Source organism: Acomys minous, assembly GCF_964271855.1.
Source record: "Acomys minous genome assembly, chromosome: 17".
Classification (NCBI taxonomy): domain Eukaryota; kingdom Metazoa; phylum Chordata; class Mammalia; order Rodentia; family Muridae; genus Acomys; species Acomys minous.
This window is the reverse complement of record NC_140500.1, coordinates 52,216,311-52,230,783: the sequence shown is the minus strand read 5'-3', so window position 1 is coordinate 52,230,783 and position 14,473 is coordinate 52,216,311. Positions and strand designations below refer to the sequence as shown.

At 52.4% G+C, this 14,473-nt stretch overlaps 1 protein-coding gene across 6 annotated transcripts in view; it reads right to left on the bottom strand.

Annotated features, from left to right (window-relative positions):
• Window positions 1-14,473, bottom strand: part of GRIP2 (glutamate receptor interacting protein 2) — a 111,923-nt gene that overhangs the window by 40,019 nt on the left and 57,431 nt on the right. Inside the window, exon 1 of one of the 6 annotated variants that reach the window (XM_084764937.1) lies at window positions 6,210-6,339. The exons of the other annotated variants lie outside the window; for them this stretch is intronic. Coding sequence (XP_084621063.1) covers window positions 6,210-6,264 — 55 coding nt within the window. The 5' untranslated portion in view covers window positions 6,265-6,339. Of the gene's footprint in view, window positions 1-6,209; window positions 6,340-14,473 lie in introns of those variants that run through there. 6 annotated transcript variants of the gene reach the window in all.

Genomic DNA, 14,473 nt, shown 5'->3' with positions numbered 1-14,473 from the left:
AGTCAGGAGCAGGCAGGTGTGCTGGGCAGATGGATGTGGGGCAAAGGGCACCAAGACTGTCATTCCTGGTACCATGATTGCTGTGTAGGTAACATAGGAAGGTCAAGCTCAGGAGGCCACTTCAGTGACTGAGAAAAACAGGAGCAGTCTTTGTGCAGGACTGCACTTAGGCATCTGCATTCCAAATATGGTTGCTGGGGGCAGAGAGCAAAGGCTGAGGTGCATTAGCTATCCCCCTTTGTCCAAATGCAAATGCACTAAAAAGAGGCCAGGGGCCAGCATTTATTGAGCACCTACTGGATGTGCTATACTAAGTGCACAGTGCCTCATGAATTCTGTTTCAAGAGCCTCATGAGGCGGGTACGGCTGCTACCATTTTACAAAAAGAGGAGAAATTGAGGAAAGGATGTGGCCCAGTATGCACAGCTTGGATGGCTCAGGATCAGATTCGGGTGCCTCCTTCTTAAGTCTTCTATAAAGGCATCTTCATAGTCTCATCCTCACTCTGGCTGCCATCTACCTGTTCCTCTCAGAAGCCAGTCCTGACTGCATTAGCAGGTTCTCGCTGGCTTCTTCCAGCCTTCCTTCTACTCACTGGCCCTCTCCTTCCTCCTCAGTGGGAGATCCTTCATTGCCCCAGGCCCAGAGGCTCCTCATGCAAGAAGCTCCACATAAGTGCCGCTGAGTGACTAAGGCCTACATAATTAAGACTCACGATCCCAGAATCGCTGTCATTCTAGACTTACCATCCCATCCACAGGGAGCTCACCGCCCCCTCAGCAGCCTGTCTTGCACCGGAACATCCAGTGGGTGACAGGCACTCTCGATTCCTCCTCACTGGAGCCAATGTGGCCTCTGAGCCTGGCGATGAGAGCCACAGCTCTGAGGTGGGTGTGGTTTCACTAGCCCCTGGGTAAGGCTAGACCAGGTGATGTCATTGTCTGCCTTTCTGAGACCTCCTTTTGGGGGAACTGCCCATCATCAGGGAGGAAAAAAAACAAGCCAAAGCGCTGACCATGCCAGACAGACATCTTCTATACCCGATGCCTAGTGGTACATACAAGGGGGAAACTGAGGCCCTGAGAGAATGAAAACACAAGCTTGCACCACTGGTTGCACCAGCTGGCTTCTGCCAGCCCCTGCATATTCCAGGCTGCACCTCACATTCCATGGCATCACTTCTGCCTCCTGGAGGTTGGAACGACAGCGCTATTTGGCAGATGAGGGAAGGGGCCTGGAAAGACCTTGAACTCAGGCACAGTTTAATGTGCGTGAGATCCCCGAGGGGCTTCACTGGGCTGGCATGGCCCTACTACCTGGGTTTGTGTCCTCTTGATGTACTTGAACATGTAAAGAGAGCTCTGTTGTTGATGACAGCTGGCGGCTGCTATGTCAGGGTGTGAAAAGGACCACCAGGGAGCCCTCACGCTCACGTCAAGGAGTCTCCGTGGAGGAGCTGGAAGGTGCTATTGTCTGAGGCAGGGGTTGGAGCCTGAGATCTCTGGGTCATTCCAGATGCCTGACAGATGAGGGGCCCACATTCCAGCGACTGCTTGCCAGGGGTATTGTGAGTAGTTCAAATCTGGCCAGCCTCCCTCTGTCCTAGCATAAACCCTTTGAGAGAACCCAGCTCCCAGTTAGCACGATAGTCTCTCGGACATGCCTGTCCTTAGCACTCTCTGCCCTGTCAGTCTTTCCACACAGCTCTGCTCTCCTGTCTCCTCGGAGGCTTATCCAATCTCCAAAAGGTCTTTCTGCTGGCTGGATGCTCACCCTGTTTCCCGCCTAGCTATCCCCCAAAAGAGCTTAGTGTCAAGGCAAGTGACAAAGAGTGAAGAACCTTCTGAGGCTTTTCATGGTCTCTAAATCAATTCAGACACCCCCCACCTCTCACTGGCTGCATGTCTTTGAGTAGAAATTGCTCTTCCCATATGTTAAATAGAGTCCACATGTGGGCCAGGAGAGAAGAGGGACCTGTGGCCTGTGCAGCAGCTTCAGCTCACTTACAGTCAATTGGGGGGTCCCTTCATCTCCATCCCCAAATTAAATCCCAAATGACCTGCAGCTGCCTTCCTGCCTCAAACACCCCCACTCTGTAAAGGACAAGGACCTTGCCCAAGGTCGTCCCTTGGAGACTCCAGCTGCCCCAATTGTGCAGTAGTTGGAGCTGGCTGGCTCTGTGCCACCATGTCCGCCCACCTGCCCACATCTGCTCTGAGTCACTGATACCTCGGCCAAAAGAGGAATGCGGGGGCTGCAGAGACAAGGTTAGCCCAAGGGCACTGTGTAGGTAAATGGAGGTTGTAGTGAGAAGCTTTAATTTCTAAGAGGGTAGGACCAGGCCACTGAAGGGAAACTGAGACCAAAAAGAGCAGGATTGCCCAAGGACCTGCGGGGAATTAGGGTCAGGTCTGCTCAGGCCTCCTGACTGATGGATGCTCTTTCAGGCCTGTCAGACCAGCAGTGAAGGAGGCAGGGCCAGCGGCTTTGACAATTATCTGGGCAATTAAAGCAGGCAGATGGTCCTGCTGGACTGAGCATTCAAGCTGACAAACGGAGACAGCACGGGGCATTGGCTGACGAGATCAGCACAAGTTCCGGTGGCAGTGATGTGAGCAAGGTGGGTAGGCGGAGGCACATTTCACTTGGTGTGTGCTAGGCAAGGGAGGGCTATGGCAGGCGCTGCCCTCTCTGTGCCTCCCACTGCACTGCATGCCCTGAGTTCCAGCTGAGTCTGTACTCCACAAAAGGGACACAGACAGCAGTGGGCGTGGCAGAGGTGGTGGCTCAGCATCGTCAGCTGAAGCAGCCGGAAGCTGCTGGGCCCATCAAGGCTGCCAAGGTCCCCTGGGCAGAGCTCCAGAAGGCAGAGAAGCTCAGCAATACTGGAAAAGCCAGGCCAGCAGCACATGTGGGCACACACGAGTAGGGACATCACAGAAAGGACTCTGCTCCTAACAGAAAACCTGAGACAAACTGACCACTGAGGAATGAAATGCCCTGGTAAGGTACTTAGTCTGGGTAGTTATCCCACCCGGGCCCACTCAGACCCCACCATTTTCTACACATCTGGTTTTTGAAAATCACTTCTTCTTTGCACCTCAGTTTCCCCAGCTGCAATGTGGGCAATTTAGAACAGAGCCCCCAAGGCCTCGAGGAGTACAAGAACACGTTGGTTAAGTACCCAGCATGCAATCTGGCAAACGGCAAGTGCTCAGCAGAGAAGACAGAACAAGGCAAAGCTTCACACCAACCTGCCCAGGATGCTGCGATTCTGGAACAATTCCAGGATGAATGCATCCCTTAGTGCAGTCTCTAAGATACCTGGTGCCCCAGTCTGGAAGGAGGGCAGAAGCCCCAGAGAGGGCCCAGTGGGTGAGCACTGGAGGAAAGGAACATGCTTGAGTTAGGGGTCAGAGCTGAGCCTCATGCTGCTCTGAGGAGGTGGGGCTGTATAAGAAATGCCAGGAGCCAGCCGTGGTGGCCAGGGTGAGTTCTGGGGAGAATCTCAGAGAGCCTCCTTCCCCACGGGCAGAAGGGAGGAAGAAACCACTATGAGGTGTGGACACAGCTAGGAGGACAGAATCAGGATGTTTCTTCAAACCCATGCCATGCTCTTAAGACTTAGGGCAGTACCTGGTACACAGTGGGTGCTCAATAAATGTTGAGTGAGACAGGGGCAGTATACCCTGTGCCAGCACTGATTGACGCTGCAACCTACAGCAGCTTTGTTTACGTAAGCTGTCCCTTTTGTCACTTATCAGAGTCTTGCTCAGAGAGACCTCCCTAGCCTTTTTCTCAAAGTCATCGCTTCCTTCTCTAGGCGTTAACTGTACCTTTGTATTTCAGTTGAGGAATATGGTATATGGGCCTCCTATGGCCACAAAGCCTGTGGCCCTCCACCCTCAAACAATCAAAGGATGAGGCCCTTTGAGGTCTTATTCGGGAAAAGACAAGAAAGAGGAAGATCCACTGAAAACATGGGTTAGAATGCTGGTGAGATGGCTCAGTGTGTAAAGGGCCTTGTCAGCAAGCCTGACGGGAGTTCGATTCCCGGCACACGCGTGGTGGGAGGAGACAGCTGACTCCTGCAAGTTGCACTCCAGCTTACCCACGTGCATCATGGTAAATGTGAGCACACACACACTAAATAAAATGTAAACCGATAATAAAAGGACAAGACCATGGCCAGGAGGTAAGGAAACATGTCCCCAGACATTAAAGGAAAACCTGGAAGGGCTGGAGAGATGGATTAGTTAAGAGCCTGTTCTGCTCCTGTGGAGGGAAACAGAGGGCTAAGGTTTGGTTCCTAGAACCCACATCAGATGGCTCATAACCACCTGTAATTCCAGTTCAGCAGACCAAACACCCTCTTCTGGTCTGTGTGGGCACCCACATGCACACAGTATGCATACATAATATACGGATAAATAAATAAATCTTAAAATATTAAGCCTTGAATATGACGCTAGGGATGCCCCTTGCTTCCCACAAAATCCTTGGGACCGCTCTCTTGAGCTAGAGCTCCGTGCAATGCTGCGCAGCTGGGAATTTCCCAGAGAGCACCCCTAACAGGAGAAGCCAGGCCACTCCTTCTTCATGTAGGTCCTCAGCCAGCCAGGCTACATGCTTTTTCACTTTCTCTGCCACTTTTTTCTATGAGGAGCTCCACATTCAACGATGTGAGTGCTGTGGAGTAGAGGTGTAATGTGCAGCGAGGTGGGGAGAGGCCAGAAGAGGAAAGAGGATGCACCCCAGCTTTCAGGAGCCTAGTATGTGCAGGGCCCAGGTCCAGACTCTAAGTTGCAATCTGAAGTGGATGGCTTTTCTTGGGTCTGAGGAGAAACTGAGGTCTGACAGTTGTCACACCCACATAGAGAGTGACAGCCAAGGGTGAGATTTGAATCCAGGTCTGTCTGGGCAGACACGAGCACTTCCTTGGTGTCCCAAAAGCACAGCCTTATCCTCTCTCCTGATCTAAGGGTCTTCCACAGAAAGCAGCCCTGAGATTGGTCACCCATTGCATGCATCCACAGGTTCCTTAGGACCCATGGATCTGAACTACAGCCTTGAGGGGGCAGGCTTCTGGGGGCCCAGCAGAGAGTTCCTGGGCAACCTTGCTCCTGATACCTCTGTCCCTCCCTACAGCGATCTCTAGAAGACTCCAGCTGCCCACAGGTCAGATCAGTTTTCTACTATATAACCAAGACAAGTGAACTGACATTGAGGGATGCGCTGGGGACTACGAGGAAAGGCCTTCTCTGACACACGCTGGCACTGAACTGTGCCTGTTGTTAACAGTCTGGTTATTCTTAGTTCTCAGCCTGAAGCACAGGACTAAGAATTCCTACCATCCGTATCTCCTGTGTTACACGTGGATAACAGAAGGGCAGTCAAAGGTGACGGCTAGGGTCACACGGTGACATCTAGGGTCACACGGTCTCTGGGGGCTTACCACCCAGCTCCACAATGTCCTCTCCAGCCCAATGCAGCCCTTGTCCACACCTGAGGCACCTCTTCTACTGCAGGGGCTGGACCTGAGTGAGCCTGCGATGGGACCAGTGTAGACTTAGCTTGAAGCAGAGCCTCAACCATCAGGCCAAAGCTTCATCTTCAGCCCTCAGCCCCAGTCTGCACCAGAGGTGTGAATGTGTGCAAACACACCCACACATACACACACACACACACACACACACACACACACACACACACACACACACTGCCAGCCTACCCCAACTACAGTACAGCCCCATAGCCTAAATAGAGAGGAAAGAAAGGCTTTTTAGGGATGTGTCCCAGGAGGGGTGGGGATGAGAAGCTCAGGAAAGTGAAGACACAGAAAGACACTGAAAGGGACCCTTGAACAAAGACAGCGAGGGTGAGAGAGAGCAGATGTGAGCAAATAGGACAGAGAACACAGAAGAGACAGAAGGACAGACATCAGGGCAGGGAGGAGATCCAGGGAGAGGGAGAGATCCCTGGGGGGGACCAGACAAAGAGAGACAGGGTGGTGGAGAGAGAGCAAGGGAGATGCAGCCCCAGACAAGGATGCAGAGAAACTGACAAGTGCCTAGGGAAGAGACCCAGATTCTAGGTCCCAGGAGGGATGTCACAGAGACACCCCGAGCACCCAGACAAAAACAGGGGGAGCAAGGGTAGAGCCTCCCCAGTGGCTCCTCCAGCATCCCACAGCAGTCTCTGCTCGGTACCTTTGGGCTTCCGCCTCACCACGCCCAGCCGCCACTTGAGTGACACCGCCAGCATCACTACTGCCCGCTAGCAGGTCCCAGGCCCGGAGCCCCGCAGCCGCTCGCAGCCTAGGAACCCGGAGCTGCGCGCCCCTGCGCCTCTGCGCTGCGCCCCAGCCGCCTGACTGGTGGAGGCTGGGCGCTCCTGGCCTCCTCCCTTCCCGAGTTGCTAAAATAGATAATCCTCCCCAGAGCCAGCAGCAAGGCCCTTCCTCCACTACAAGCCGGGCGCCAGAGCCGATCTATCTTCCTAGGTTCTGGCATGGAGATCCTATATTCAGCACCCCTATTTCCTCTTCCCGCCAAAAGTGCCGCCCAGCCCACCCCAGCTTCGGCTCAGCTCCATCAGCCTCCTCCTCTCTTCCTCTGTCAGCTGTTGGGTCTTCCATCTAGAACTGCTCTGTGAAACTTCTCTGCCTTGAGACCAATGGCTTAGCCTAGACACCCATCCTAGCTAGGTAGCTATCATGGCACAGACCTCTGGCAACTCCCCCCCCCCCCGCCCCCACACACTCCAGTGGGTGCCTGCATTGATAAGACAGGAGTCCACAAGGCCAGGTATTTGAAAAGAGCGCAGTAAACACATCCTTGCTTGGTTCCCTTCCTATTGGCTGGGCAGGCAGCATTAGTCTTGGGCAGACTAAGGCACAGGAGCAGAGACTTGCTTAGGGTCAGAGCAGAGCAGACATGTGGCTGAGAGGGATCCCTACCCTCTTCGCTGAAGTGGCTTCTTGGGTTCCCTTCTCATTTTTTAAAATTATCTAAGCCCATAGGATGAGTCTGGACCCAGACCACATGCTCAGGAGGAGCCCAGAGGGCTGCTCCGGAGTCAGGGCTGCAGAAGAACTCTGCTTCAGAGTCAGCAGCGCTGAGGCCTTGTTCCAGAAAGTACGGGGTCAACCACATCACTCTGCAGCCGTCCTCACTCACGCCAGGCCTGGGCATGCAGTCTGCCTAAGTGCTGCTGCATTCCCGCCATCAGCTGACAGAGTGGATGGAGCAGAGGGCAGCATGGGGTAAATAGAGCGGGTGATGAATGAGAGGCCTGGGGAGGAAGGGCCCCCGGAGGTCTCCCAGATGACTGATTCCTGATGGGTTGTCTGGGTTCTTCCTGGCAGTTAAGACTTCCCTTGAGCATCTTCAGCACTAGGCTTCAACTAGAAGCAAGGTCTGAGCTGTTAGTCTCTGGGAGAGGATTCCTGTTGGGAACAGGAAAAAGGATTGAGGGCACTGGCAAAGGAGCAGGGGTGGGGGTGGGGTGGGGACGGCTGGGGGGGCCTGTGGTCCTCCATGGGATAAGGAGCTTCCATCCTTGGTGTGGGTGTGTGGGTGTGTGTAATGGAGCCCTAGGCAGGAACAGGCCCAGGGAGCTAACGCAGGGGGCAGGGCACTTGAATGAGACTGCTTGCATCTTTCCACCACTACTCCTCCTACTCCTCTACCAACCGGAAGAGAAGCCCTGACCTCTTCTTGGATAACAAGGCTGTGACTTAGCCATGCTAACAGCCAAGGGGAGAGATAAGGGAACACAAGCCTCTGGGGATCTGAGTTCAAATCAGCGTAATGTATCTCTCTGAGCCTGTTTTCCCATTTGACTAACAGGGCTAAGACTCACTCCCTGTGTTGAAGTGGATGGCAGGAACAGTGTGTACAATTGAGTCTGGCATACAGGAGCTCAACAGCCAATAACTGGCAGCTAATAGCACTGTTACTCTACATGGATGGAGCCCGTCCTTGTGTGCAAATGTAAACAGGAAGCAAAGCAGGAAAACTAGGAGGCCGCTACCTCCCACAGCCTACCTCATTTCATCCTCACGGTGTGCACCAGGATGGTCCCGTGGGCATTCCCCTTTTACAAATAAGGAAACTGAAGCTCAGAGAGGTACAGGACTCCACTAGGGTCACACAGCATGCAAGTGGGAGAACAAGGTCCCAGGTCTTAGCCCTAAGACTAGACCAACTGCCACAACCAGGCCAAAGAAGTGGCCTTTGTAAAAGCCCTACTGTGTGCCATGTGTCCTGCCAGCTCAGTGCCAGGTACAAGAGGCTGCTGCTTCATACTGCAATTATACAAACTATCAAGTGACAGAGCTGGACCAGAGTCCAGGGCAGGAAGTCTGGCCAAGGACCAGGCCGTACCTACCCTCACTGTTGTCTCTGGTAAATAGAACAGAGCTCAAGAGGGGTCTGCCAGCTGAAAGTGACAGGTAGAGAGCACAGCAAGGCATAGGGACCCAGACAGTACTAAGGGCAGGATTCAAACACAGGACTGACTAACTCCCCTTAGCACACAAGCTTTACAGATCTCAAACGACAGGTAGAAAGAAGGGAAAAGATCACGAAATGATCCAGGCCAGCCTCTGCCAGCCACTCTGCCTCCTCCAGCCCCGTCTCAACTTCAAAAAGTCACACGCAGACGCCCTGGGTCCTCACCACCCTGTCCTGCTTCCGGAAACAAATTAGCATCTCATTAGCCATGCCTTTAATCCTCTTGGCCTTTTCTTCCCCACAGGCTCAGTGGTGACATTTCTGCCACCAGCTCTGCTGATGTAAATAAGACCCAAGGCTGGATCTGTGGAGATGGCAGAGGCTGGGGACCCTCTGCACAACTCCCTTAGGACAGGGAAAGGCAAGCATGCAAGCAGGCTACCCATCAGCTCCATCCCCTTCCCCCCGCCCCCATTCACCTAATATTTATTAGGTAATCAGCCGTGTGCTGTCTCCGAGGCCCAGCAGTGAACAAAATCAAGGTTTCCTGGTGTCGATGTTCTGGCGAAGAGGAGAATAACAACAGTGTAGTAAGTAAGTAAATGGTGTAGCAGAAGGTGAAACAAACAGAACAAGCAGATAGGGTATCCGTTGTGTTGTCTCTCAGAATCCAGGCTGTGGACTCTCCATAGCTTCTGCAGGATGAAGGGCTCCCAGGCTGACCTAAGGCTGGGCTAGGGAACACAAGCAGACTATCTTTCCTCGGCCCCAGAGACTAAGGAAATGCCAAAGTCTCAGTGGGGAAGGTCGGAAGTACACTGACAGCCTGGCACGAAGCATCCACTCCACAAGCCTGGGACAGCTCGAACATCAAAGAAGGAAGACTGGAAAAGTGTTAAGATGCCATGTGTGCGAAATGATCTTCCAAAAGGAGGGGAAAGAGCCATGGACTCTCACTGGTCACTTGGGACGGACAAATGCCGGGTTGGTGCAGAATGAGACAGCGACCTGGACTTTTGTTCCCAGCAGGATGTATCTTAGGAGGCGTCAGAGAGAAGAACCAGATCAAACAAGTATGGCAAAGACCCGTGGGGTAGGGTGGGAGGCCTAGGGAAATCTCGGGGATCAGAGGTAGGAGCAAGAAGCCCTTCACTCTGGATCTAGTTGCAGCCTCTGCCCCTGGCAGAGAATTTCTGCACAGTTAACGACTGCTGGAGGCTTTTCTCCCTTCTCAGCCACTAACCTGTGGTTTTCTAGGAATTCCAGCAGTTTACAGGGAAAAGGGCTGGTTCTAATGCCCTGGTGCCGCCCTAGTGGCTTCTGGTTTTATTTTATCACCTAACTCCACCCAAGACATCTTCAGAGCCGTCTCACACATCTCACGTAGGAGGGAAGAGAAGGGGGAGTTTGCAACCTTCTGAGATGTAACTTAAGAGTCCACTAAAATGGTGTAAGCGGCCAATGCTAAGACCATTGATTGTTTTGGTCCTTGGGAGGCTTCCTAGCCTGGGGGAATCCTTTGAGACATCCCTACTCACACTGCAGTGTGTCGTACTTTCCCCTACTCTCTCTTGGGAAGCACGCATACTCTGGCTTGGGTATGTCTTTATTTCTTTTGAATGCCTCTCTTTCTTTGAAGCCTTGCGCTTGAGTCTATATTAAAACATCTTCAATAACATTTCCAAGCCTGTCTGACTACACTAGTTGGTCCTGATTTTTTTTTTTTTTTAAAGTTCAGAAGCCAAGGATCCTTGTTTGGCCTGAGTCGAGGTCCCTAAACATTGATGGATGCTCCTCAGGCTGTAAGGGCTGCAGTTAGAGCTGTGTTTCTATCTCCTTGCTCTGACAAGGACACTGTGGAATAACCTTCTTTCAGTCCTAAAAAACATGAGGAGTCAGACACAGACTGGATGCCAGCGTGGTGAACAGCCAAAGATACACAGAGAAACTCTATGTGTGTGTGTGTGTGTGGGGAGGGGGGTGGTGGTGGTGACGGAGCGCAACAACAACCAAGCAAAAACAACAACAACAAAGAATTTACAGTTAATCTCATTGGGTTGATGCCATTATTGTAATTAGCATTATGAGAAAAAACACGGTTATCTGTTAAGAGATATGGATGGGCTAAAAAAACCAAACCAAACCAAACCCAAAAAAACCAACCAGCTCTGGTTTGCCTGTAAAGTGCCTCCAGGACATTCCTGCCTGATAGGTGCCATTGGGAAGTAGATGGAAATTTAAAACCATGAAAATAAGAAGGAGAAAGGTTCATCAAAGCCTCGCTGGGAAGGGGCTATTGGAAGAAAGGCCAGAAGATGGAAAGTACCACTGGTCGTGGTGGTGGGGGTAGCTGCAATATAAATCAAGAACTCAGTAATTATGGCTCGCACCTCTGGAGTGTCTCAAATGTCATGTCCTTGGAGAGGTTGTGTAGCCTTAAGAGGTAGGGCCTTGGAGGAAGAAACATCATGTGGATACATCTTCAGTTGATGGGAAAGGCATGTCCTTTCTGGTTCCTGCTTCCTGCCCTGAGGTGAACAGCACCACCTGTAGCCACCACAAGCCAGAACCTTGTGCCAGTCCTGAACTTCCAAAGTATGAGTTAGAAGTCCCACCATCTCTTGGATTACTAGCAGCTGACACAGGGACAGTAAAGAAGCCACACAGTTAGGAGGCCATATGGACACAGGGCTATAAGCACGCTCTGCACCAAGTGTCAACACATAGAATGCCTTCACTGGTAGAGCTCTGAGCTTTGAGGGCTTCAGGAGTCACCTTAGGCTGTGGCTCCATGAGGTGACATCACCTCACACATGATGGCACCCAGGAAGTAATGCCAGCTCACAAGCAATGGCACCCTGAGGTGACATTACCTCACATATAATGATACCCACAAAAGTATGCCACCTTCACAAGGTATCATTGCCTCACAGGAGATGACAGCCAGAAAGTGACTTCACCCTATGAGCCACAGTACCCATGAAGTAATGCCATCTGGGAGCCCCTAGGAAACCAAGACAGGTGTTTTGATGTGGGTCCTGGCCCAGGGCTGGAAAGCCACCACCTCATCCCTGTCCTGTAGTGAGGACTGGAAACTGGCAACCAGAGAGAAAGCTCCAAGATCACATAATATTCAGAGGGCAGAGAATTCCTCAGCCATCTACTCTCACTTTGAGGCCACAGCTAGAAAGCAGGCTCCAGAAAGGCAGAGACCTCACAGGAATTGACTCAGACATCTGATGGCTCCTATAGGGTCCTGATCCCAGGATGAAAAAAACACCACTGACTTCCAGTGGGGACCAAGGCAGCTGGATGACAGGTGCACCCACAGAGCCACCTGCCAGGAAACAGGTGGCATGCCTGTTAATATTCCTGGCATTGCTTTTATGAGCAATAATTAGTAGCGAATGCTTGGGTAGGCGCCATTAGTGAAGATGCAGATTGTGGCATGTGGCACTTGGAAGAGGTGGCCTGAGTGAGGCAGTTAGGGACCCTAGGTGCCACAGGGGAAGATGCTAGGCCAGGCTGGCCTTCTCTTCCATCAGCTGCTCCTCCCTGTCCTGTCCTTGGCTCCCAGGAGAAACAGCCTGTCACCTGAAGAGAGGTTCAGGCCCTAGACCCTCTGATGCTTGGCCACTCATGACAGCATCCAGCCTCTTCCCCACAGGTTGTGGCATGTCTGAGGAACAACACAAGTGCCCCATGAAACCAGACCTGACAAGATGATGGTTAGGCATTTGCTTCCAGACTTTTCCCTGAAAAGAATGTGGCAAGGAGTGAGTGACATAACATGGCGATATTAGCCGTCTCTAGACCTTTATACATGTTTTCTCTGACACCTGCTTAGGTGGGGACTGTAATTACCCTCATGTCCCAAATGTGGTAAACAAGGCAACGGGGCAAACAAAGGGCCAGGGTCACAGGGACTGAGAGTGCAACTGGGCAGCCTGCCTCCTGCTCACCCTGTTGCTCTAAACCAGTGGTTCTCAACTTAGTGCTGGGACTGTTTAATACAGTTCCTTGTGTTGTGGTGACCCCCTCCCCAACCATAAAATTAGTTTGTTGCTACTTCATAACTGTAATTTTGCTACTATTATGAAACATAACATAAATATTTGATCTGCAGGATATCTGATATTTGACCGCCCAGAGGGGTCACGAACCCGGTTTGAGATCCGTTGCTCTAAACAGATGTGTCTCTAGTGGGCTAAGGAGATTCAGGGGCGCTGGAGGATAGGCCTAAAGACATTTGAGGATGATTGTGCAGGTGAACGCTAACCTGGCAGCGTGCCTCCACCTCCCTTGCTGTCCTCAGCAACAGGCTCTGTGCTGGCTCCTCATGGGTACTCACCTCAGTGCCTGTCAGCAGCCTGTGTGACCATGACCTACACAGATAGGTGAGTTCCCCAAGTTCTGGCTGGGATGTGGCAAAGCAGACTGAGCCAGGCCCTTGTCAAATATCTTTTACTGAACTTTCTTCCAAAGCCTTTGCCTCAGGGACTATTATTCATCCATGTTTATACCCAGAAAAGGGCACCGTGTGACCGTGCTGCCCCAGGCAGCTGATTACCTAATAAGAGCTGAGCCAGGATTAGAACCCAGAATCTCTGACTCAAACTAATGACCAGGGGTGAGTAGCAGTGGGCGCAGCTGGGAGAGAAGAGCTGGTGTGGGGGAGATTGGCTGGCAACAGGGGTGTTAGCCCCTTCTACCAGCTGCTTCCTGCCAGTGTCTTGCCTGAGTCAGCCAATCCCAGCGGAGCATGTCCCCACCTGACCCCATCAGACAGACAGCCACTCAAGATAGGGTGTAGCGGTAGAGTCTGGGGCAGGGGTGAGAGGAGGCTGTGTGAAATGCGGGGACCCTTGCAGGCACCTGAGCTGCATGGGAGGGGGAGTTAGATTGTTCTGGAGCAAAGTCATAGACACCTCCCCCGCCCCCCCCCCCCCCCACTCACTTACACTATCATCCTTGACAGCGACAGCTGAAGAGCTGTGGGCTACAGCTTCTTGATGCAATGCGACCCTGCAGAGGCATCCGCACCCTGGACTTGCAGCTTGTGTTCCTCGTGGCTTTATACTTCCCTTTAGGAAATCATTGCCAGTTCACTTGTTCAAATGTGTCAGTGCTCAGTGAATTGACAAGAGGAAACACTGGCCTTCCCCTGGCCTGGAGGTGCTAACAAGTAGTGCGAAGGGTGGGGGTGGAGGGGACGATGACACTTCCCCAAGCTCAGGTCCACCTGTAACCTAGCTATGAAGTCCTTGCTCTGATGTGACGTCATAGTCCTCAGCCCCAGCACTGTCAGCATTCGAGGTGGGAGGGCCGTGAGCATGAAGCTTTCTTGGCATCAGAGCGCTGAGTTGCAGGCCTGGCTGCTGACAGGATGCTACCAGTGCCTACATCCAGAGGCTTCATCCACAAGAAACCTTAGATGCCTCCAGGGCTTTTTGTCAAATGTCCCCCAGGGCACAGTCACCCCCATCCCTGGTTGAGAAACACAGGTTTAGATGGTGCAATGAGCATGTGTGCACGTGTCTCTCTCTGTGTGCCCAACTGTGTTTTATCCCTTGTCCACTTTACTCTCAACCCCTGGGTCTACAGGCATCTGTTTGCTACTGGGCAGCATTAACCATTACTTTTAGAATACCTGGCAGATCTCCAATCCATACAGCCAGGTCACTGGGTAGCAGTATATGAAGGTTGCCATGGAAACCATGCCCCACCCACCCACCCACCCACACCACTGTCCTTTTGGGGTGATGCTATCTTTGGTCCTTACCACTCCCTCTCTTGGACCTCTCTCCCTCTTCCCAAGCTCTGGGACATACGTGTGCGACTCCAGCCAGAGAAAGGCCTCGGGGCTGAGGGATGGAGGCTGAAGTCAGGAGAGGCGGGGGAGGGGCGCGGGGAGGGGGGACACCGAGAGTGTGAATGAACAAGAAGCTGCCATACTTGAGGGTGCTAAGGGACACCAGGAGTGCAGCTGGCTGGGTTTGCCCTAGGATAGCCCAGCA